The following is a 23,011-nucleotide window of genomic DNA, read 5'->3' as shown; positions in this document are numbered from 1 at the left end:
TCCCTTTACCAACTGGTTAACATACATCTTGGTGTATTAGCAATAAATCTTTGACATGACATGTAATGGACTCTAAGATTTAAGAATCAGAAGTCTGGATACTCCCCATTTTGTAAGTGTGACACTTTGATTATCTGGATCTAATAATATAATTCATGTGAAAGCACTTTGTAAACTGTAGAGCTCCCTACAAATAGCATTATCATTATACAGCATTTTGACAGTCAAGTGAGCTGACCATTATGGGAATGAGTGTCTGCCAGGAAGAGTGTGTCATTAAACACTTTCACTAGAATAAATGAATAAGAATTGAACAATTTTCTGTGCAGAACAAAACACAACCTATTTATGGAAACTAATAAAAATGTTATCTGTTTACCTTGAGGGGAGGAATCTCATTAATTTTTTTTTTTACAGCAGTGCATTGACAAAGAAAGTCTCAGCATTAAACAAGTCTGTCTCTTCATTATTAATGTAACTAAGAGTCTTGCCTGTCATTTCATTGCACAGCTCAGTGAACAGAGAAGTTCACCGCACAGGCCTAAATCTTTCCATATATTAGTATTTATTTTACCCAAGAGTTTATTCCATTATCAGGGATTCCCTTCATGCTCTGCTTGACCAGTTACTGACCCTGTTTGCAAAATGAATGCATTTGTGCCTTTTTTTAAAAAATAAGTCACTTTTTGAAAAATCAGAGCAGTGTTATGACTGCAGTCCTCCCTTTAAGTGAAAAGCTTTTATAAGAAGGTGATTAAGTGAGCATTTTCCTTTTGATATATAGACAAGAAAGAGTGCTTCATCTGACAGGTCTGTTTGGTACGGTTGAGGAAACAGTCAGACTTTATGAGTGAGTGGACTTCTTCACAAATCATTTTCAAGAGATCAGTTGTTGTATAATCCAGTGACCAGTGCCCATTTGGACAACTTTGCCACAGAGACAATGTATGCACTATCAAATGAAAGGATCCCAGCCTGCTGGTTTTGTTCTGTGAAGAGTGTGGCAGAAAGTAAAGTATGAAGATAGATACCCTCCACATCACTCACTCCAGGTTGCTTTATTTCCAACTCTGAGAGACAAAGCACACTATTATTCTTCAGATAGATATAGGCCCACAGTGTATGTAGTTCTATCCCATTATGGAATGTGAGAGATATTCTAGAACTTTTTTGTTCTCTTTTATTTCCTTTTAAGCTTTTATATGGAAATCAGTACCTTCATTGAATGCTCTAATAAGGAAATTGACTCTACTACACCTCTATTCTTTTTTTTTTTTTTTAAAGATTTTATTGGGGAAGGGGAACAGGACTTTATTGGGGAACAGTGTGTACTTCCAGGACTCCTTTTTTCCAAGTCAAGTTGTTATCCTTTCAGTCTTAGTTGTGGAGGGCGCAGCTCAGCTCCAGGTCCAGTTGCTGTTGCTAGTTGCAGGGGGTGCAGCCCACCATCCCTTGTGGGAGTCGTTTCGGCAACCTTGTGGTTGAGAGGATGCGCTCCAACCAACTGAGCCATCCAGGAGGCAGCTCAGCTCAAGGTGCCGTGTTCAATCTTAGTTGCAGGGGGCGGAGCCCACCATCCCTTGCGGGACTCGAGGAGTTGAACCAGGAACCTTGTGGTTGAGAGCCCAGTGGCCCATGTGGGAATCGAACTGGCAGCCTTCAGAGTTAAGAGCACGGAGCTCCAACCACCTGAGCCACCAGGCCGGCCCTACACCTCTATTCTTTAATCCAGCTTCCATGAGCTAAAACATTAATAAATCCCAGTGAAGACTTTTATATAGAGATTTAGAAGTCAATTCTTGGGAACAAAATGTGCCTTGTCTTAGTTGTTCCACAAGCAGAGATATCATGAGTTTTAGAGGGAGCCTTTTGGAACATCGTTAAAAAAAACAAACAAAAAAAAACATAAAACTTGCAGTCCCAGTTTATAAAGTAACTTTAAAAAGATAAGGGCCAATTTTCTTCCCACCTCAAAAAAAAAAAAAAAAAAAAAAGGAAGGAAGGAAAGAAAGAAAGAGATCCTCCAGGGGATATATACTTTGAAGATGTTCCTTAAGGACCAGGACTTGACCTTAAGATGTTTGTGCTTAAAAATGATTGTTTACTTTTTTAAATTTATGTTTCTTAGGAAAGGTAAAATTTCTGTAAGTATAACAATTGTTATTCTCAGTCCTCAAGCAAACACTCAGTCATTCAATAAATACCATGTCCCCACACTATACCGGAAACTATACCTTATAGGAAGTAGACCTTTTCACCTTGCCATAGCCCAGGTCTTCCTCTTTTTTGTGGCATCATTTTTATTTTCCATTTTTAATTTTCTCTTCTCAACCTTGACAGTCTCCATTAGTCTGGCAAAAGACTCTGGATTTGCTTTTCTCTTTGTCTCAGGATGGCTTAGAAACTTAGGTGAGCTTTTAAAGGCTGTTTGTCACTATTCATGTTATCTTCTTTCATATATATGTATCTTCATAGATATATTCTTTCATATATAGAGATTTTTATGCAGGTAAAGTGTATGTGTATGTGTGTGTGTTGCACAGGATAAAGATCAGGAAAATGAAGAAAATTCATTATGATTAGAATAGCAGGAGTTCCATTATTTTCAACTGTATTAAAAGCATTTGTTTGAAAATTACTCATAAGATTCTCTCCACACACACACATTGAATTCAGTAGGGATTGTTTCTCTTCGTTTCCATACAGATTTAAATTTAAATTTTAAATTTTAAATTTTCTTAGGTTTTTCCCAGAGAGTTTCCACAAACAACATCTTTTACTTTTTATAATATGAATATGGAAAAAACATTGACGATTTCCTGTCCCACAGACTCTGCCAGATTTATGCGACCTTCATGAATGTAGAGCTTACTGACTACATATCTGAGCTGAGAAGCACAGTTCTGCCCACCTGAGGTGGATCCCGCTTAGTATCCTGGGATTGAGCCCTGAAATGGTAGGAGGGCCTCACCATTGGCAGTAGCATCTCCCTATTTGCCAGAACATGCCGAGGCATCGGGTCCTCTCCCCTAAGACACAGAAGTCCCAATGTCAGCCACTCACAGAGGGTCAGCACTGTACCTCTAATGCCTGAATGTTCCCTGTCAAAAACCTGCTATACCCCGTCTCTCTGAACAGCTTTCTCCACTGAATTTCCTTGGCAAGTACTCCTAACCCTGCCTTCTCACATTTCTAGATGGCCTGATGTCTATTCTTCTTGATCAAGACACAGAGCTACCTGAAAAAATTCTCCTGTGTCCTTTTGCTAACCCCTCCCACACCCAGCCTCTGATAACCATGGCTCCCTTTTCTGTTTCTATAAATTTGCCTTTTCTAGAATATCATATAAATGAAATGATATAGCATGTAGCTGTTGGCTTCTTTCACTTAGGATGATGCATTTGAGATGCATCAATAAAGTTGAGTGGTGAAAGAACATTAGCCTGGAACAACTCTGTTAGCTAATTAGAAACTTAATAGAGGTGACCTAAAAGTTAAAAAAAAAAAAAAAAAAAAAAAAAGGAAACAACACTGATTGAGGGATTATTCCAGGGAGAAAGACCTAAAAATTATACATGTCAATGATTTTATAGTAGCTAATTAGATTGTGGCGATTATAAGTATACACCTGTAAGGGGGGGGAGGTCTCTTCTACTACCACTAAAAATCACCTAAAATGTTGCATAAAATACCACAAGCACATCCGTTCAAATGTACATGCCTAGCTGAACCAAGAAGAAAAGTGAAATCTCTGGGGGCCAAGAGTGAAGACACCAGAGTGATAAGTAAGCACCACAGTTACAGCTGCCTTGGCAGTGTTGTTAAAAAAAGGAACGTGGAACCGCTTGGGGGTCAGCAAACAAGGCTTTGGGCTTGGGAAAGATGGGGCATAGGAAATGAGATTCCCCAGGTAGAGTCAAGCCCCTCAAAGCACTTCAGCCTCAGGAATAGGCTGGCTTAAAAAAATAAACTGTTTCCACCAAAGAGAGACTGCAAGGACAATTGTTTGTGTTGGCCTTGGTTCTAGATGGGGATGAAAAAGTCTCCCCTGAGAATTCTATGAGTTTAGGTTTAAATTTGTATAACTCTCATGGTCTCAGAAACCAACAAAACTTGTACTGCTTAGTTGTTGAGAGAGCCCCAGGACTCCTGATAGAAGCAAAAGAAATACCTATGTAGAAAAATATTCTCAACCAAGATCCCTCAGGATTCCCACAGATTAACACTGGCCAAGCATAAGCTCACAATCCAGAATTATAAAACGTATGAGAAAAAGTCATTTTGAGTGAGGGTTAGTAGCACAAGCAACAAAATTGGACTCCCCCTCATACAGAACTTCAAATACTGAGAATTATGAGACATAGAACATAACTACATTAAAAATGTTGTAAAGAAATAAAAGACCAAATTTAAAACTTGAACAAGAAACCATCAAAACTGAACATGTAAATTTGTCAAAGACTTAAAAAGAACTTATAAGAACAAAAATGAACAGTGAAAACAGCATATTAGACGCAACTGATTAGAGAATTAGTTGAACTGGGACATAGCTCTGAAATAATTACCTAGAATAGAGAACAGAGGGACTAACAGATGGAAAATATGAAAGAATGACTAAAGACATGGAAAATTTAATAAGATGGCATGACGTTGGAGTTATAAAATGAGAGAAGAGAGAGAATTGGGGTAAGGCAATGGCTTCGAAAAGGAATGGCTGAGATTTTTTTCCAGAATTTATGAAAAATGTGAAGCCTCAAATTCAGGAAACGCTATGAATACCAAGCAGGTTAAATCAAAAGAACACCTTACACTGCAATCTCAGATCTAACCATAAGGAAGAAGAGAAGACCTAACAGGCAGCAACCACAGAAGACTATGAAATAATGTCTTCAGAGTTAAGGGAAAATGCTTTGAACCTAGATTAATCCCCAGCCAACTATTACCTTATACGAGTATGAAAACAAAACAGAAAATTGACCACTGAATTCTTTCATCATGGAAAAAACTTCTAAGGTTTGTATTTCACGTAAAAAAAAAATATATATATATATATGTAAATATATATATATATGAAAAAATATATAATTATATATTATATATATTATATATTATATATAAAAATATATATAACACATAAATATATAATATATATATTTATATATAAAATATATATATTTTAGAATATATATATACATATATATATTCTAAGAAAGAACATTTGAAACATGAAAAGAAAGATGATTAAATAAATGATAAACATGGGTAAACCTAAATAATAATAATAATAATAATAACAGTGATTAATCTGTGTCCCTAAAAAGCATAGAAAACAGAAATAAAAGATTAGACAATAACAGCATGAGAGAGGGGACCAGTGTCGTCAGAATTGAAGTGTTCTAAGGCTCTTGTGTTGTTCGGCAGGAGGGTAAAGATAAAGTTTAAACTTTAAATAAAGTTAAATGTTAAAAAATTAAGGAACCATTCACTTGGAGAACTGAGGGTGAAGGTATAAAGTGTGGTCATTTTTTCTGATATCTTTTATGATAAAATAAACAAACACAAACCAACTTACCCCAACAGATTGGATGGTTCTGTGGTGTCCTTGGTCACATATTTATTAAGTTTCTGAAGGGCAGCGGAGAGTGTTGTCAGGAACATGATATAACTCCTATACAGACAAGTGAAACTGTGGCAATTCATTACTATTCCACCAAGAAGCTCCATGAGAGGTGTTAACTAGGACACAGGACGATTGAATTAAAATAAGGAAAGCGTTTTACAAGAGTTCTGACCTAGATGGGCTAAACCTGGGGGGAACTTCTTCTCTCTCGCCTCATTTCTGAATTAAAGAACTGCCGCTGTTTGCTAAGAGGTTCGTTTCACTTCCCATTACTCCGAACCTCATACTCAAAAGCACTGAGAATTTCAAGTGTAGTATACAGAAATAGACTTCCGTTTCTTTACATCATTCTTTACATCACTTCTGTGTTCTGTATTGAACTATTTCAAGTTTTTCCTAATCCTATTAAGTGTGTTTTAACTAAATTGGCTCAAATGAACGGACCAACTCTTGTGAAGTCATCCACAGGACAGTGCAACCTGTGTGACCTTAAACAAATTTATAGAGGAATTTAAAAAGTGTGGCATTACCACAATAGTAAGACTGTGTGAAGCAACTGACAAGCCTGGTCTTGTGGAGAAAGAAGGTGTCAGGTTCTGGATTGGCCATCTGATGGTGCACTGCCATCCACCCAGACTACTGATGACTGGTTATGATGTGTAAAAATGAAGTTTCTTAAAGAACCTGGTTGTATTGTTGTCATCGTATTGCAGGTCTTGAGAGAACTCGAATGCTTGCTGCCCTGGCATTAATCGAAGGTGGAATGAAATATGAAGATGCAGTAAAGTTCATAAGACAAAATTAGAGTGGAGCTTTTAAAAGCAAGCCAATTTGGTATTTGGAGAAGGACTGTCCTAAAATCTACCTGCGTGTCGTAGATACCAGTAGTCATAGAAATTACCATTGCAATCAATAAAACTGGGCTGCCTGATGTTATTGCCTTGGAAATGGAACTTAACTCTTTCACTGCATTAATTGATTTCAAGTTTTTTTCCAAACTGTGTCAAAAATCCACACAAAATGAAAAGTTGATCTTTTGACTGTTTTAAGCATTTAATAACATTTTGAACTGCTTTGTACATAAATGACATTATTTTTATTTAAACCTTGGTTATATGGTAATAAACTTACCATTATATTGAATTTTAGCAAAAAAATACTCAAAATATACTAAGTGGCATCAATTGGAGTTACGTATGGATAAATTAGAATCTAGTGGCATTGATACCATAAAAAATTTATTACAAAATGTTACACAACATGGCATAAAAAACACCATTGTTGTTGATAGTGCAAACCACAGGAAAACATATGTGAACGTCACAGCAAAAGAGTTAAGACAGGTCCCAATTTATTGTAACAATTAGCCAGCTGTCGGCTTGGTGAGTGATTTGATTAGTCTAAGGAAGCTTTCATAGGAGCATTGATAAACAGTTTTATCAGACCTCATGCTTGGCAGAATTTTAGCCTCTGTTTTGATTATGATCAGCCTGTTTGGAAACTTAGCAAAAGATTCTTGCTGTTCATCATTTTAAAAAATGCTTATCATTTTTGTCAATTGACCTTTCCTAAAACCATGCAATATTGAGTTTAAGCCTTCTTCAAATATATTCCCATGCCAGAATCTTATCAGAGTATAAGAAATGTAGAGAGATTGGGTGCCGAAATGCCCAGCACAATACTTGTGTGTTTTTAATATCATACATAATTAAAATCCCAGGAATTATGAAAAATAGTCTAGATGGTCTCTGGTTTATCCCTTCAGTCATTTCAAACATTGATAGTAAGACCGATATGGCTATTGCCTGCTACTTTATGTTTATATCTCCTATATTTAAAACAATATACATCAGGTTTGTGTAACCACTGATTTTGTTGGCTTGTGACCAAGTCTCATGATAAATTTTTTAATATCTTCCTATCTCATTTTGTGAAGTTTTGAAAACCTCGATTTTGAGAATCACAAAATTCTGGTGGAAAAGTTCACATAAAATCCACATTGTACAGAAGCACACATCTTTAATGTCTCCAGACAAAACATCTTAAAACTAATTTAATGTTTGCACTTTGGGTGCAACTTAAAGAGATGGCCTAAAAAGAGAATGGGAGTGAGCTATTAAGTATTTTCAGCAAAATAGTTTGCTTGTCTGGTCTAGAACGTATGGAATATGCCCTTTAGTAAGTTTTATTTTTAATTAGGCATGTTTTGTTGTTGTATCTAAATTAATATTTAATCATAAAATTTCTGAAAATCCTGCCCTTTTTTCCCCCATTTTTATTGGATTTGTCTGCCAACTATTGTTAGAAGTATGATTTTTTTCCTTCTCTTTCAATATTTCTTGCTAATAAAGAGAAGTTAGTTTCTGCTAATGAATTGAGCAGATATCTAATAGTTTATATTCCTATTCAGCTGTATAACTTAATATTTGTATACTTGATAATTTATCTTATGTAATTGATAAAATGGTTCTGTGTTAGTCATATATTTGTACTGTCTGTAATGTATGATTATAGTTTTTGGGGAGAAACAATTTGTCAGTGTCCACCAGCTTGTAAAAACTTAGTGTGAGAGTTTAAACATCTAAATAAATATTTAAATGCATAAAATAAAAGAGAAAAAAGTTAAGAAGTAATCACTAAATACATGGAAATAGAATGTATAACTTCTAAAACAGAAAATGGAAATGTTGAATTTTAAAACTCAATCCAAAAAAAAGGCAGAAAAAGGAAAAAAAGATAAAGCAGGTCAAAATAGAATACAACATTAAGATGATAGCAGTAATTCTAAATATATCAGTAATCACAAAATGTAAATGGACTAAATTTTTTTCTTAGATGATGGAGGTTGTTTAATTAGATAAGTATTAAAGCCAGCTATATAGTATTGATGGGACACCTTAAAATTATGAATATGAAACATTAAAATGTAAGAGGGTAACGAAAGGTATGCCAAGCAAATATTAAACAAAGCTGAGAAAGCTGAGGTCATTAAATTAATATGAGAAGAAAAACAGAACTTTAGCCCAGAAACCTTTATCAAAGGTAAAAGTGGGACTACAGCAGGATTGATGCCTTAATTTACCAGGAAGAGATAATAGTGCTAGATTGTTATGCATTTAATTATTCAGCTTTAGAATATATAAAACAAAAATTGGTGCGATTACAAAGGAAAATTTTAAAATCTACCATCGCAGTGGGAGATTGCAAATAACAAACACAGTCATTCTAACATTCTGATATGGTGCATACTTAGATTTGGGTTAAAACTTCCAAATAAGATATCCCGAAGGGTCAAATTTCAACTTGGATGGACTGAAAGAGTGGTTCTGGTAATGACGAAAAATCTGCTGTTGAAAATGCATGTGGGAAGTTGGAATAAAAGTGGTTCTTGAAATGCAAGTGAGGAAATAGCAAACTTTCTAAATTAAAATTATATATAAAAATATTTGTATATAAACCGAATATCACAAATAAGCATTTGATTATTGACATTAAACTTTAGTCAATTTGGGAGATAGGAAATGAGATTCTTACATTGGTGAATTCCTTATAATTATGAGGTGTGATCAAACAATACAGTGAATATTTTTAAAAAATTTATTACCGTAAAAGACATATTGCCATTAATTCCCATCCGAATACTCCCCCTCACTTCAAACACACTAATCCCATCATTCTTGCCACTTTCTGAAGCAGTTCTGTAAGTCACCTTTTGTGAGTGTCTTTAGTTGTGCTGTTGTAGCTGCCTCATTGTTCTGAATCATTTTGACTTTGGGGAAGAGCCAGAAGTCCCATAGTGCCAGATCCGGTGAATATGGTGGATGAGGACACACCGTAATGTTTTTATTTGACAGAAATTGCCACATTCCAGAAACAATGTGTGACATGGAGCACTGTCACGATGAAGGATGATTTATGGCACACTTTAAAACACACCTCTCAACCATAGCTCCCACCCAACTGACTGCACCGAACAAGTTGAAACTTGTCACACACTGTTACTAAGGTTCAGTACGTCACTTCCCATGTTGAAGATCCTTGCCTTTCTGTTGGATGGCACTGGGCAGCTGCATTCACCATATTTTGTGATCACAACAGAAAGGCTCCATGTCATACATAAACATTTTGATTCGATTCAGGACATTAAGGCAGCAATGACAGCACAACCAAAGACACTCATGAAAGGGGACTTCCAGAATTGCTTCAGAAAGTGGCAAGAACGATGGGATAAGTGTGTGTGAAGCAAGAGGGAATATTTTGAGGGGGATTAATGATAATGTGTCTTTTACTGTAATACATTTTTTAATTTAAACATTCACCATATTTTTTATCAGACCTCATAGGTACATATGTATTAAATTTAAATGTGATCAACAATCTATTGCAAAAACAAAGATACAACCATAAATATTTATAATTCTTCAAAATAGTGAAACCATGCTTCAAGTATGATCCATGGCTTATTGGAGATACTGCAGACATAATGGGGTCTGTCACCCTGTAACCATCAGGACTAAAACTCAGATCTAGTCTCAGTGTGGCACTGTTGTTATCTTTTATCAAAGCTATATAAAATTTACTCTTTTTTTTGATTTTTTAAAAAGTTTTTATTAAAAATATAATTAACATGCAATATATTATTTATAAATATATAAATTTATACCAATATGTTCTTCACCATGATTCTATATAAATTGTACATTCAGTAAAAGTGCAACCTTTACCATGAAGTCTACCTGTCTCAGACTTTGCATTTGATATTTTAAAAATATTAATGAAAAGTTTATAATAGTGAGAAGAGTCTGAGAAAGAGGAAGGAATAGTTTGGATGGCCCAGGCCCCTCTTAAAGGGAAGGGTTAAAAAAAACTCTAGAGAATTTTGAGAGTTTCTCCTTTTCCTGCAAATTTCTCTTTGCTAGGCAGAGATATTTAAAACCAATTCACTGATCCGTTTTGTTTTTTGGGTTTTTTTTAGAAAAAACAAACAAACAAACAGCCATTGCAGCAGCCAGACACTGAACCCATCTGTGAGACCTTCAGGTGTAAAGATTTAGAGAGAAAGTCTCTTAGACTGGATCTTTGTAGAAATATTTTTCTTTGCTCTTTACTCTTTTTCTTTCTCTACCCAAATGCATTACCTTCTCTCCTCTTCCTCACTTCCAATTCTCCCCACCCCATAACAGTTTTAAATCAATACTACAGTGCTGTGTGAGGAGAGGCACAGGAGACTTGGTCATTGAGGAAAAATGTTTATTCGCTAGTTGTGTGTTTAGTAGCTTCAAGACTTTTGAACAAATACCTACTGGCAGGTGCAACTTTCTACACAGTCTTCTGGCTGCACTTACGAGTCACTGCACTTACCTTGTTGCAGAAACTCAGGAATCCGTGGATAAAAAACCTTTGGAAACAAACTGAAAGCATGGCAAATGCAAACCATTTCATTCATTTAAGTTTTTTTTTCAATTACAGTTGACAGTCAATGTTATATTAGTTTCAGGTGTACAGCATAGTGGTTAGCTATTTATATAACTTATGAAGTAATCCCCCTAACTGGTCTAGTACCCATCTGGCACCATACCTAGTTATTACAATATTATTGACTATATTCCCTATGCTGTACTTTACACCCTCTAACCATTTGAGAGTTATAATTCTGGATAGGCTTGAATCCATTCAATCTGCTCATTGAACAATCCACTACCTTCTCTGACTCCCACTTAGCTTCCAACTGCTATTAGGTGGGAACAGGATTACCTTATTGGACTAGAATAAATGAGAGAATGCACAGTTGACTAGGAAAGTGCTTGACACATGTTCAACTATCCATAAATAGAAGTTATTATTAGGAATAATATTATTTTGTTAATTATCTGGGTTTGATTGCGCTAAGCAGTGACATAGAGATTCCAGTGAAAGAAAGACTGAGCTGTACTGTGTGGTCTGCTACCCATCTGAGGATTGTACCACATGGAAAACTTTACTTCTCTGCTTTTTTGGTAATCTTAAGATATTTTCTATCTACTGTTGTTTTAAAGGTCATCTTGAATTGATTCGGCCCCATATGGTTTAAGCATATCCCCTTTGTTAACCTGCATGTTAATATTTTGATTGTTGACATTTGACAGTGTACTTATTCCAATAATGTTATTTTCAATGTAAAAAAAATGTGAATTCTTAGAGAAAAGGTAACTTTAGTAACTAGAGAATTTAATAGCAGTTTTATTTTAATTCTCCTAGTTATTTTGTATTAATTTTCCTATAAATGTATCCAGATGTGTATGCAGTACATAGATCCTATGAACAAATGCTGGCAACTATTTGATAAATTATCGTCTGAAATTTTCTACCTCTGGACCTAGTTCTAACCTGAAAATATCAACCCTTTGCTTATAGTAAGAATAGTTTAAATCAATGAGACTAAGATAGCAAGAGTAAAAACCAGTTTAGAGTAACAATCTAAGAACCAATGTGAATTAGGCTGGGTTTTTTTTCAGCAGGTAATTTAACCTGTCTCCTGGGCCAGGAATAAATACGTCCAGAAAAATTAGGTGAGCTTCACGTCTTATTTAGTGACTTTTCATGTTTGTTCTGATTTCTCTCTTTTGTGCTTATGTTTTCAGGCTCAGCTATGTGGATCATGCAGAGGATCTGGCCTCCAAGCTCCTACAATGTTCCCCAAAGAACAGACTATCAGCCCAGGCTGCCTTGAGCCATGAGTATTTTAGTGACCTGCCCCCACGGCTATGGGAACTGACCGATAGTGAGTAGGACAAATGGCAACATCCAATCAAAGCAGAGACATCATTTTAGCATTTATGTGTAACATACATGTAGAGAGATTAAGATGTTTACATGTACGTGCGTATAAGATTATGTTTGTGTGCATTATGTGTGTGTGTGTTTGTGTGTCTACATATATGTGCAAAGGGAGAGAGAGAGAGAGAGAGAGAGAGAGAGAGAGAGAGAGAGAGAGAGAGAGAGAGAACATGGGAGAAGGGGGGTTATGTGGGTATATATTTAGTGGAATCCTGCCATTCGATTGCTAGCTTAACCAGACAGAGGAAGAAAATGGATTCCTTTTTTGCTATCTCTGCTCTGCAGTCTGCAGCTGCATGCCTTTGTATTTGATTATGTGTGTGTCCAAAAAAATGATCTGAGCAGTCAGAAAGGAAAGGGAAAATATGATTTACATATTTATGCATACAGTACTTTTTAACTGGCTGCAGTACAGAGGAGAAATGATTCATTTCTGTTTGATTCTCAGAGACCATCTTGGTTGTAACAATAACCTTAAAAAGGGCTGCTATGCAGTGAGCTGACGAACAGAGTTGGCAATTGGTTAATGCACTGAATTGACATGTAAGAACTAAAGACATGTAATTCATTTTAACTACAAATGCTCTTGGTATTCATACAGACAGAACTTCTCTGGATCTTTTAAAACAAAACACATTCCTGGGTGGGTTTTTGTTTTGTTTTTACAGAAGTATTCATATTTATACAGCCTCTTTCAATTACATTTTAAATATTTGGGGGTGGATTTATGGCCAGGATGTTCTCATCTTTCTTCCAAAGTGTGAAACAGAATTCTTGTGAAATTCTGCAAAACACTATTGCAGTAAGACCATTTTTTTCCAATTGTGATGCGTACTTTCCACACACCAGTTGGAGATACTTCTTCTCATACTCATTCAGATTGCCTTAAAAATTAATATACTGCATGTATGCATAGATATTTATAATTGGCTTATAATCTTTGGGTTATACATCACTTACCATGGACATACATAAAGTTATTTCTTTAATCTCTTGGACTTTAGATTTTTCCTCCCATTGTAATGTCGGATTCTCCTTGACAACAATAACCCTTTGTTTTGGAACTAAGTCTTCAGTAACAATTCCTCTTGGGTATTCCTACCCTAAATCTTTTTTGATAATCCTGCATTTGATTTGAATTACTTTTTTTCACCCTAAAGTGACTGTAGATATATGACTTCCCCTACGCTTAGTAAACCTTCTTTGGCATCTCGTACGTTACCAGCCCATATTTAATTTCTATTCTGCCCTACTTCTTTTCTAAAAGTCTAGCCACTGACCATTACAACAGCTATCCCCATTAAAAAATAATACTAAAGATGAAATCCCTATGGAAAACATAATGAATTGCTGACACATCTTTCTATGCTGAAAAAAAATAAATGATGCAAATGGGCTCATTAGTTTATGGCCCATGAGACTCAAACATATGGTTTGTTTTCCCATTTAGGGTAACGTGTAACTTGATATCCACTCCTCCTTGGTGACATCTCAATCCCAACTGATTCCATGGTTGCATTTAAGCCAGGATTTTGATGGTCTATGGATTCTGAATTCTGTAGTAGTACTTTTCTGTTAGTGTGGACTTATTACCTACTTGCCACTTAGTTTATCAGCCAGTGGGTTCAATCCAGTTTCTATCAGTACGGAAATGCCTACACATTATCACTCGGCAGCAGGCTGCCAGCGGAAACAGCCTCGTCCCTGTCATTAACAAGCACAATGTATGCAGAACACCAGAGGGGAATTAAAACCACAAAAAATACCTCAGGGTGGTATTTTTAATATGAGAATTTAATTTGTAATTTCACACATTAAGAATTTTGGTTGCATTAATCCCTTTATCAGCTCACAGCAGGCTATTTGCAGAAGCATAACCATAAGGCGATATTCATTGGCAGAAACACGTCTTTGCATAACGTTAAACATCAGGAGCAGTGAAACCTTTTGAAGGGGGGAGAATAAAGATGAAAAATCATTATATTTTTTAAAGCAAGATTCTGCTAAATGCCTCTGGTAACAATTTTGAGTTACAGAAATGCTATTTCTGTGTCTAGTAGATAATCATTATGAAGCATAAATCCAGTCGCAAGAAAGGACAATCCCAATATTAAATACTACAGCCATTTCCATTTAGCAACGTGGTAGTCTTTGTCAACATGTTTACAAAACAAAGAATTCCGAGACTTTGGGAACCAGTTCTTTTAGGTGAAATGACTAGTTTTGGTGACTCGGTTATCTAGGTTAATATTCTGCAAACTGTATTTAGAAATTCTAAACTTCAATTTTCCATTAGTATGGAGTCTTGTAAAATTTCACCACCTGGCAAATGGCAGTAGCGGTGGCAATACCCTCATGTGCTTCCTTTTCAAGGAGATTTGATAAGCGGTCCACCTGGGAAGAAGTTGCAGAACCAATAAGTGGATTGTCTTAGCCACCAAGGCATGATTTAAATTTACCAATTCCAGGAACCTCACTGCATGCGTCTGCTCAGATTGCTATAACCATATGCCCTAGACTTGGGAGCTTAAACAACAAACATTTATTTTCACAGTTTTGGAGGCTGGGAAGTCCAAGATCGAAGTGCTAGCAAATTGGGCTCCTGATGAGAGTCTCTTCCTGGCTTACAGACAGCCGCCTCACTGTCCCCTCACGTGGCAGAAGGAGAACAATCTAGATCTCTTCCTCTCTTTCTCTCCTCGTAAAGCCACTAATCTCCTCAGGAGAGCCCCACCCTCGTGACCTCATCTAACCCTAATCATTATTACCCAGAACCCCATCTTCAAATACCATCACAGGGGGCGTTAAGGCTTCAACATATGAATTTTGGAGGGACACAATTCAGTCCATAGCACTCACATTCTCAATGATAGTGCCTAGCTTTTTTAAAAGAATATCCACAAAGGGGAAAGAAAATATATGTATGCAAGCAGGAAACAAAACCAGGTTAAAGGAAGGAGAGTGGAACAAAAATAAGTTCAAAGTGGACTTGGACCTTCTTGGCCACTGTAATATATCAGACCTTGTGAAAAGAGTATCAAGTATTGTCAGAGCCTTAGTGACACAGAGTATTGCAGTCACTTCATGGCTTATATGAAAATGAAGTTGTATACTTCTGCCAGACTCTTACTTGCTTTGGAAGAACACATAACAGTATAATCTCTTTCTTCATTGTACTATTCTTTAAAACCTCGTCAGTCTACGTAATACCAAAATTTAGAAGCAATGTATGCGTGTGCCAGCAAGGCAGGAATTATAAATTTATCAAGCAAGAATAATGGTACAGTTACCTGGGGATCTGGCAGTTAAAGCTGGCTGATTCTGGTGGCACCCTGTCATTCTCCCCCTGTCCTGAAACCCCCACAGCCTTGCCCCACTTCTTCACAAAGATTTAATTGCAGGGAAGTAAATGGAAGGCTGAGAAGAAATTCATTACTTTTCCCAAATACACCACAGGGCATTCTCCTGTGTATACTATCAAGTTACAGAAATTATTGAAGCTGAACTACCCTTGTCAAAATAAATGAACAAAATACATTCATAGCACAGAGTCCTTGATTTTACGACATTCATTTGCTAATTCAGAAAACTCAGATCTGCAGTAAAAGAAGGCCCACAAAGTGGTGCAATGTGTCGAGCACTGACGTGAGAATCAGACCACCTGGAATCTGGCTTCAGCTCCATTGATAACGAGCTGGGCACCTTTGGCAAGTGCCTTATTCTCTGTGCACTTCTGATTTCTCATATAGAAACACAGTGATCCTCAAGGACCCTTCCAGCTATGTTTGCGGGTTTTCCTAAATATTCCTAACTATGTCGTATATATTATTTTGTTAGACCATTAATGTAGCCATCTTTTTTTAAATGAAACAAGCGCACCTGTTTCAAATGTTTTGGCTGCCATCAGTTTCTAGGCTTCCATTATCTCATGAATCCTTTTGAACCAGGCCTTTGGGCCCAAGACTCCAAAACCACTGTTTTCAAAGTCTCTATCCGTTGATCTTGTCCCAGCTCTCATCGTGATCCTTCAGCAGAATTTAATACCACTGACCACCATCTCCTTAGTCACACTTCCTTCACTTGGATTCCAGGACAGGACTCTTCCATGGTTTACCTTTTGCCACTACTTTTCAGACTCCTTTGTAGATTTCTCCTAATCTGCCACACCTCTCCCTGATAGAAGCCCTAGGGCTTACTCCTCAAATCTTTCTGTCTGCATTCATTCCTTAGAACCTACATGATCTCATCCAGTTTTGTGATTTAGTTATCATTTCTACATTGACAGCTTCCAAATTTATATCTCTAGGCCCATCTTTTCTGACTCCAGATTGCATATCCAACTGACTACTCAGCATCTCCATTTGGCCGTCTTGTAGGCATCTCAAACTTACTATTACGAAAACTGAACTCTTGATCTTTTCCCCCAGACTTGTTCCTTTTGTAGTCTTCCCCTTGTCAATAAATGGCAATGTCATTCGTCCAGTTAGTGGAAGTTATCTTTGACTCCTTTTGTCACACTCATACCCAATTCTTCCACAGACCCTATTGGTGTAACCTTCAAAAATACATCCAGAATCACATTTCTTCTCACTCTTCTACTGCTTTCACCATGTTTCAAGTCACTCTCTTTTATCACCTGTATTTTTACAATAGTCTCCTGTTTTGCCTGCTTCTTTTTTTGCCTCCTTAGAGTTGGCTCTTACTGTTTCTTCTTTAACATTTGTACTTTCTCTTCCTCTAGGTAAAGGCATGGCTTACTCTCTCACCTCCTTTGGGTCTCTGCTCAAATGTACTTTATCAGGGAAGCCTTCACTGATCTACTTCCAGTTTCTCTTCCATGATTTATTTGTCGTCATTACACTTACTAGTAATTGATATATTTGATTGTTTTTAGCTCTTTCCCCCAAACGAAATCTACAAGAACAAGAATTTCTTTTCATTCTGATTTATACACTGCAGGATTCCAAAATCCTAGAACAGCGTGGGGCTCAATAAATATTTCTTTAATGAATGAATGAAAGAATGGCACAAGTAAAGGTCAGAATATTAATATGTTGTTTTCATCAACTGAGCTGTGGTTCTGAGAGGAAAGCAGACTATCTTGTCATGTGTGTGTAAATCTGTGTAAATGTGTATGTGGCTGTGACCACTTGACATTTCAAAGACGAACACATACCATACTTACTGTTCCATATGCTAGACATCCAGAATTGCATCTCAATATGGATTTTTAAAAATAAAAGACTATAAATACATCTATAAATACATAAATGTAACTTTTCATTTTCTTCACAGTGTCTTCTATTTTTACCGTCCCAAATGTAAGATTGCAACCAGAATCTGGAGAAAGCATGCGGGCCTTTGGGAAAAACAATAGTTATGGCAAATGTCTATCGAATAGCAAGCACTGATGAGCACAACGTTCTCAAGAGAGCACAGGTAAGATGACCTACTTTACTTGGAAAGTAATACTGAATAGATATCAAATAGGTCTTTTAAATGAAATATTTCAGATTCATTTTCCCCCAAGGATCTTATGAGTGTCTTGTGTTCATTATGGCCTTCATCACAGATTCTTCTGAGGCAGAGTCCAGTCAGTCATTTCCATAGTTTTCAGGCACGACTGGGTTCTAACCAAAATTGTATTTCATTTGTGTAGTCAGAGGCAAACCATTTTCGTGGTAAGCAAATCATTTGAGCTATTCACACATTCTTCATTGAGGTGGGTAAAAGGTTAACCTTGCCAACGACCTGCTTTATTTGGCCCACACCATTTTTTTAAAATTAGTTGCTCTCATTTTTAAATGGGGAGATTTTATACCAAGTCAAGATTTTTGGCTTTTCTTGAAAACCAGCCACTCTGGCAATATCGTGCTCACGTTCCTGCCAGAAGATTGTGTGTGTGACTGAATCGTGGCTGCCTCCCTTGGGAAGGACCCGGGCTCCCTGGTTTTGCTCAGCTGCCATGTCAGCCACTTCACCCATTTCTGATTCCTGCCAGGTCCCTGGTACAGACCTCATCATGGTGAAGCTTTTCTTTGTTTCCTATTCGGTACCTTTGACCTCTACTATTCTGCAGATAGGAAGCCTAATCTGAACAAGGCAATATCTAGGCATGTCAGCCCCTCCCGGTCATCACATGTGCTGCCCAGAAACAATCATAGGACAGCAACTTCTGGAAAGGCTGTGTTTCTCTTTATTGCCAGAAAGAAATGTCTGGGATTTTTAGAATTTTGTGCCTCTGTATATATCTTCTCGTTCAATGTGACGTAACTCTCAGGAGCAAATAGAGAAAGAAGGTTTTTGTGGGGAAGGCTTTGTATTTGCTTGTCCGTTTTTGTTCCTTGCTCCTGTGGACATTCGGTCACCGTTCAGGTGAATTGGTTGATGTATGTATGTATGCAGCACTGCAGGAGCTCCTCCCCCTTCCTCTCTCCCTTAATTTGAAATATATTAACAGGCTGAATTGGCAGCTTGGCAAAGAGAACCAATTAAACTGTCCGCCTTGTCTTATGGATGATTCGCCAGTAGCTTCAGGTATTTCTGGACTTAGCTTTTGCATGCACTCAAGGTGGGGGGCCAGTTTTGGCTTCTCAGGAGTATGGTGGTGATTTATGAATGATTGGAAAGAAACGAGTCCTAGATAAAAGATGGTGTGTAAATGCCAGGCAGGAAGTGTTAGTAGTAAACTTGCCACTCCATCCTTAAGAGTAAGATTCTTCATTCTTCCAGTTATTTCTCAATATTGGCTAAAGTAACCTAGAAGCACAGCTCCCCAGGGAAGCATTTGTACTCCCATTCAGAATTTTCAATTGGTCATACAAAGAATGGGGCTGAGTTTTTGACCAGTTACCTCCTGGTTCTGAGAATGATTTTAATTCAGGGTTGTGACATATACTTTTTAAAATATTTACCTTGCATTACCATAATGAGGGCCCCTGGCTTTATAAATCACTTAACCAATTCAATAGAACTAAACAAAAAGTGGACTTCATTTGCATCGCTCCCTCATACACACATGCACACAAGCAAGTCTGAAGTTCAATTGTAGGGCTGTATCCTTTTCTCTGCTCTTTTAAGATCTCTGACCTGAGCCTGGCCAGTCAAAGCTGCTAGAACATGTTTCAGGTCACCTTCTCCTTGTAAAATCAAATCAAGCTCACAGAACAGAAGCATTGACTATCAAGTCTCAAAAATTAATTGAAAAGAGATTTTAAAAGATGCTCAGAACTGCAATCATCAGTATTTGGAAGCCTTTAAAAAATGTATTTTCTTTTCAGTGTATTTTTAAAACTAAGGTTATAGCTGCATAGTGGAAGCGTCTCCTCTAGAAGTAATTTGATAAAAATACAAATATTTTCTGTATTAATTTTTCATCTTTTTCACATCAACCTTTAAAGCTTTAATGTTGTTATTGTTTTTGTTGTTTTCTTCCAAATCCAAATACTTCAGCTTGATTCAACATTATATTGAGAAAAAAACATTGAAATTTTTCGTTTGTCAGGAAAGCTGCAGGGAGGCTGGGTTCTAAGAGTTTTCAGTCAGCAGAAAAAGAAATTTTAACTTCTCACCTTTGTGGGTTTTATATTTTAATCAAATGGGGCTATCTTAGAGATCAGATAAAATATAGCCTTTAAGTTGTCCTAAAACATCCTGTGCAGTGGAACTTATTTTGACCAATAGTTGAATATCAAATTGTAGACACTTTAGAACAAAAAGACTCCATTAGTAAGGGTAGTCATTGAGAAAAACATGGAATTCCCTAGAGTGTACTGTTGTTGACGAATTGATTGTTTAGAGTAGGATGTGGCATCTTAAAATTTCCTCAAATATCCCAAATCTTTGTAAAGGGGAAGAGATTGGGGACCCAGACATGCTAAGACTAGGCTAAGGCTAGCATTTCAATCATCTCTCTAGAGAGTTACATGGGGAAATGTGGAAAATGCATTGTATCACTTTTTCATGCACTAGACAGATAGCTGTATATTTATTGTTTCATAGGGTCATTCTTTTAGAAATGATGGTGGACTGAGTAGACAGTATTTCAGGTCCTAATTTTTCTCCCATGCCTCAATGCCAAATTGCTTTTATACTTGCATACTAGGTCACTTCATTATTAAGTTAATCATACTGGATTTGCATAAACTGGCCTTAGCGGAAACGCTAATGAGAAGCATTTTTCTTTGCAGCAGAAAGCCATTTTGATTTCAGAGTCCTGTGACAAATTAAATGAAAAGAAAACATGCACCTAAGTTAAAAATGGGATAGGTGCCACTGGATGATCAAAGTACTGTTTCCTGAATTTTGTTATCCTCTAAAGATATTAATAGACTAAAGATTTCATAGACTGTCCCCACTCTTTTTATCAGCATTGATGGGTAAGACATTCTTAATGTCTGCGAAAGCCTTAAATGTGCCTAGAGATTTTCCCCAAGGAAAAGACCAGGAGCTATATTGAATACCACATACATTAGTATCACCTATATTTGCATACAGTGATCCGAAACACACCCCAAAGTTGAGCTTAATTTTCCAGTTATTCTAAACAGACAGGAAGTACACAGTCGCTCTACTTCTCTTTTTGCTGAATGCATGGAATAAGAATGGACTCTAATCTTTTAGGCAGATGTTTTATAATTTTTCTGAAATGGTATGTGCTCTCTGAAATGGTATGGTACATCTCTTTTCAATGAATTAGCTAGTCTTCAGACCCTATGAAATTTGTAATAAATATACAGCTATCTGTCTAGTGCATGAAAAAATTGTATGTGGTTCAACTGCAAGTTAAATGCATGCATATTTTGGTGACTCTCTCCTTGCCTTATAACATATTCTCCTTGCTAATCAACATGCTTTAAGTATTATATGGCAATGAAAAAAATATGATAGACTCTCTCTGCCTGACTTAGTCATCAAGCAATAATTTCTAAAAGTAGTCTGCCAGGTAAACAGTACAATGTCCAGAATTTTAATTTGCTAAGGTAAAGATTTTTAAAAAACCAAACTCCAAACAGAATACACTCCACTGGTGTTTAAGGATCTCTGGCATCACTGTTTGAACATTCAGTAGAGTGGTGTTCTCTGGGGCGCCAGAACCGCTGGGGAGGTTTAAAAATCCAGGTTCCAGGGGTCCATGAATCTGCACTTTAAAGACCCCCAAAGGATGTTGGTGCAGGTAGCCTTTGAACCACACATAATGAAATATTCAGTAAATATTCAAGAATTGTATATTTATGAAGTAAAATAATCAACTTAGTTGGGTCAGGATTGAATAAAGACAAACTAGGAAAATGCATTCTTTCTCTTCCCTTCTCTCTTTTTTAAGGAAGAGTAGGGAGAGTAGAGTCGTGCTGTCTGACGGGGTAACCACTAGCCACATGTGGCTATTTAAATTTAATTTTTAATTAACTAAAATTAAATTTGATTACAATTTTGTTTCCTCAGTAGCAGCACCACATTTCAAGTGCTCATTAGCCACATATGACTAGTGGCCACCGTATTGCACAGGGCAGATACAGAACCTTTCCAACTTCATAGAACATTCTACTGGAGAGTGCTGGTGAAGAGTGTTTCTCCGGCCTGGTGTTTGAAAGAGGAATCAGAAAAATTAAACTGGATTCGATTAGCAAAAATATGTTTCAGTTCTGGATTACAGCCACTGAAGAGAAATTCAAAATGTTTGAGGAAGAGAAACTCTCTAATGAGAGGAGCAAAATGAGAAGGAGAGTCACAGAGCATTGAGAATGACAAAGAGCTGTGCCACAGGAACAGGAGAGACCCCAAGAAAGTGGGTGTTGGGATCTTTCAGGAGAAGGAGACACGATCAGATTTCCTCAGTTAGTGGTGGTTTTTGTTGAGGTTGTCGGGGAAGGAAGACTAGGTTGACAGTCTAAGGGGCAGGCCTCACAAGACTGAAGGTCCCTCAGAATCCCACCGGAGCTTTAGTTTGTCTGCCATCTCAACCGCCATTTCTTCCTTGGTCACTGCTCCTGGAGAAACACCCACCTATTGATTGCTCTCCGTGTTATAACGTTATGGCATCTCACTCTTCTGTCTCTACATCAGCTAACACTACTCTCATTGTCTCTTCACCTCATGGCTTCTGCTGATTTGTTTTTGCTTATTCGTGAATCCTGCTTACCGCCATTTCTCTTTGTCTCTCTTTTTTGGGGGCAGCCTATTGCTTAGCTTTTTGTCTCAGATTCAGACCCTCCTCCAGAGCAGCTCTGATTGGTTTAGTCATTGTCATGAACTAAAGAGCAGGCGTTGAGCCAGGCTGTCACCCCCAGAAGCTGCTGGTTGACTGTTGACTAGCCTGGGTCAGGCACTGAACTCTGATCCAGTCAGCTGAGCTGTGAACTAGGTGGCCAACTTTTTCTTTAGGAATCCCCCAGAAGAGGGCTCTGGGCACAGCGGTCTCTGAAGCTTCTCTGAAGAGGCAGTATAACCAAAAGGTACCTTGCTTGTATACTACCAAGGAAAAACATCAGACCAGTACAGAGGTGACACTCCAGTTTTAATGGAGTAACAACATCCTTGTTGTATGATATTTTTGGCTAATGGTCTTTTTAAGCC

The 23,011-nt window shown here is 37.1% G+C and overlaps 1 protein-coding gene and 1 long non-coding RNA gene across 4 annotated transcripts in view; one reads left to right on the top strand and one right to left on the bottom strand.

The window, feature by feature from the left end:
• Positions 1-5,681, bottom strand: part of LOC117012345 (uncharacterized) — a 49,383-nt gene extending 43,702 nt beyond the window's left edge. The window contains exon 1 of the long non-coding RNA XR_004421157.1: positions 5,573-5,681. This is a non-coding gene — a long non-coding RNA (uncharacterized LOC117012345). The remainder of the gene's footprint in view (positions 1-5,572) is intronic.
• Positions 1-23,011, top strand: part of CDK14 (cyclin dependent kinase 14) — a 553,564-nt gene that overhangs the window by 452,966 nt on the left and 77,587 nt on the right. For all 3 annotated transcript variants that reach the window (XM_033088529.1, XM_033088527.1, XM_033088530.1), the window contains 2 exons: positions 12,241-12,380; positions 17,732-17,875. In XM_033088529.1, coding sequence (XP_032944420.1) covers positions 12,241-12,380; positions 17,732-17,847 — 256 coding nt within the window. In that variant the 3' untranslated portion in view covers positions 17,848-17,875. The remainder of the gene's footprint in view (positions 1-12,240; positions 12,381-17,731; positions 17,876-23,011) is intronic.

The sequence above is a fragment of the Rhinolophus ferrumequinum genome, chromosome 20, assembly GCF_004115265.2.
Source record: "Rhinolophus ferrumequinum isolate MPI-CBG mRhiFer1 chromosome 20, mRhiFer1_v1.p, whole genome shotgun sequence".
NCBI lineage: Eukaryota > Metazoa > Chordata > Mammalia > Chiroptera > Rhinolophidae > Rhinolophus > Rhinolophus ferrumequinum.
Note: the sequence above shows the minus strand (reverse complement) of the source record. Positions and strands in the feature narration are given on the sequence as shown.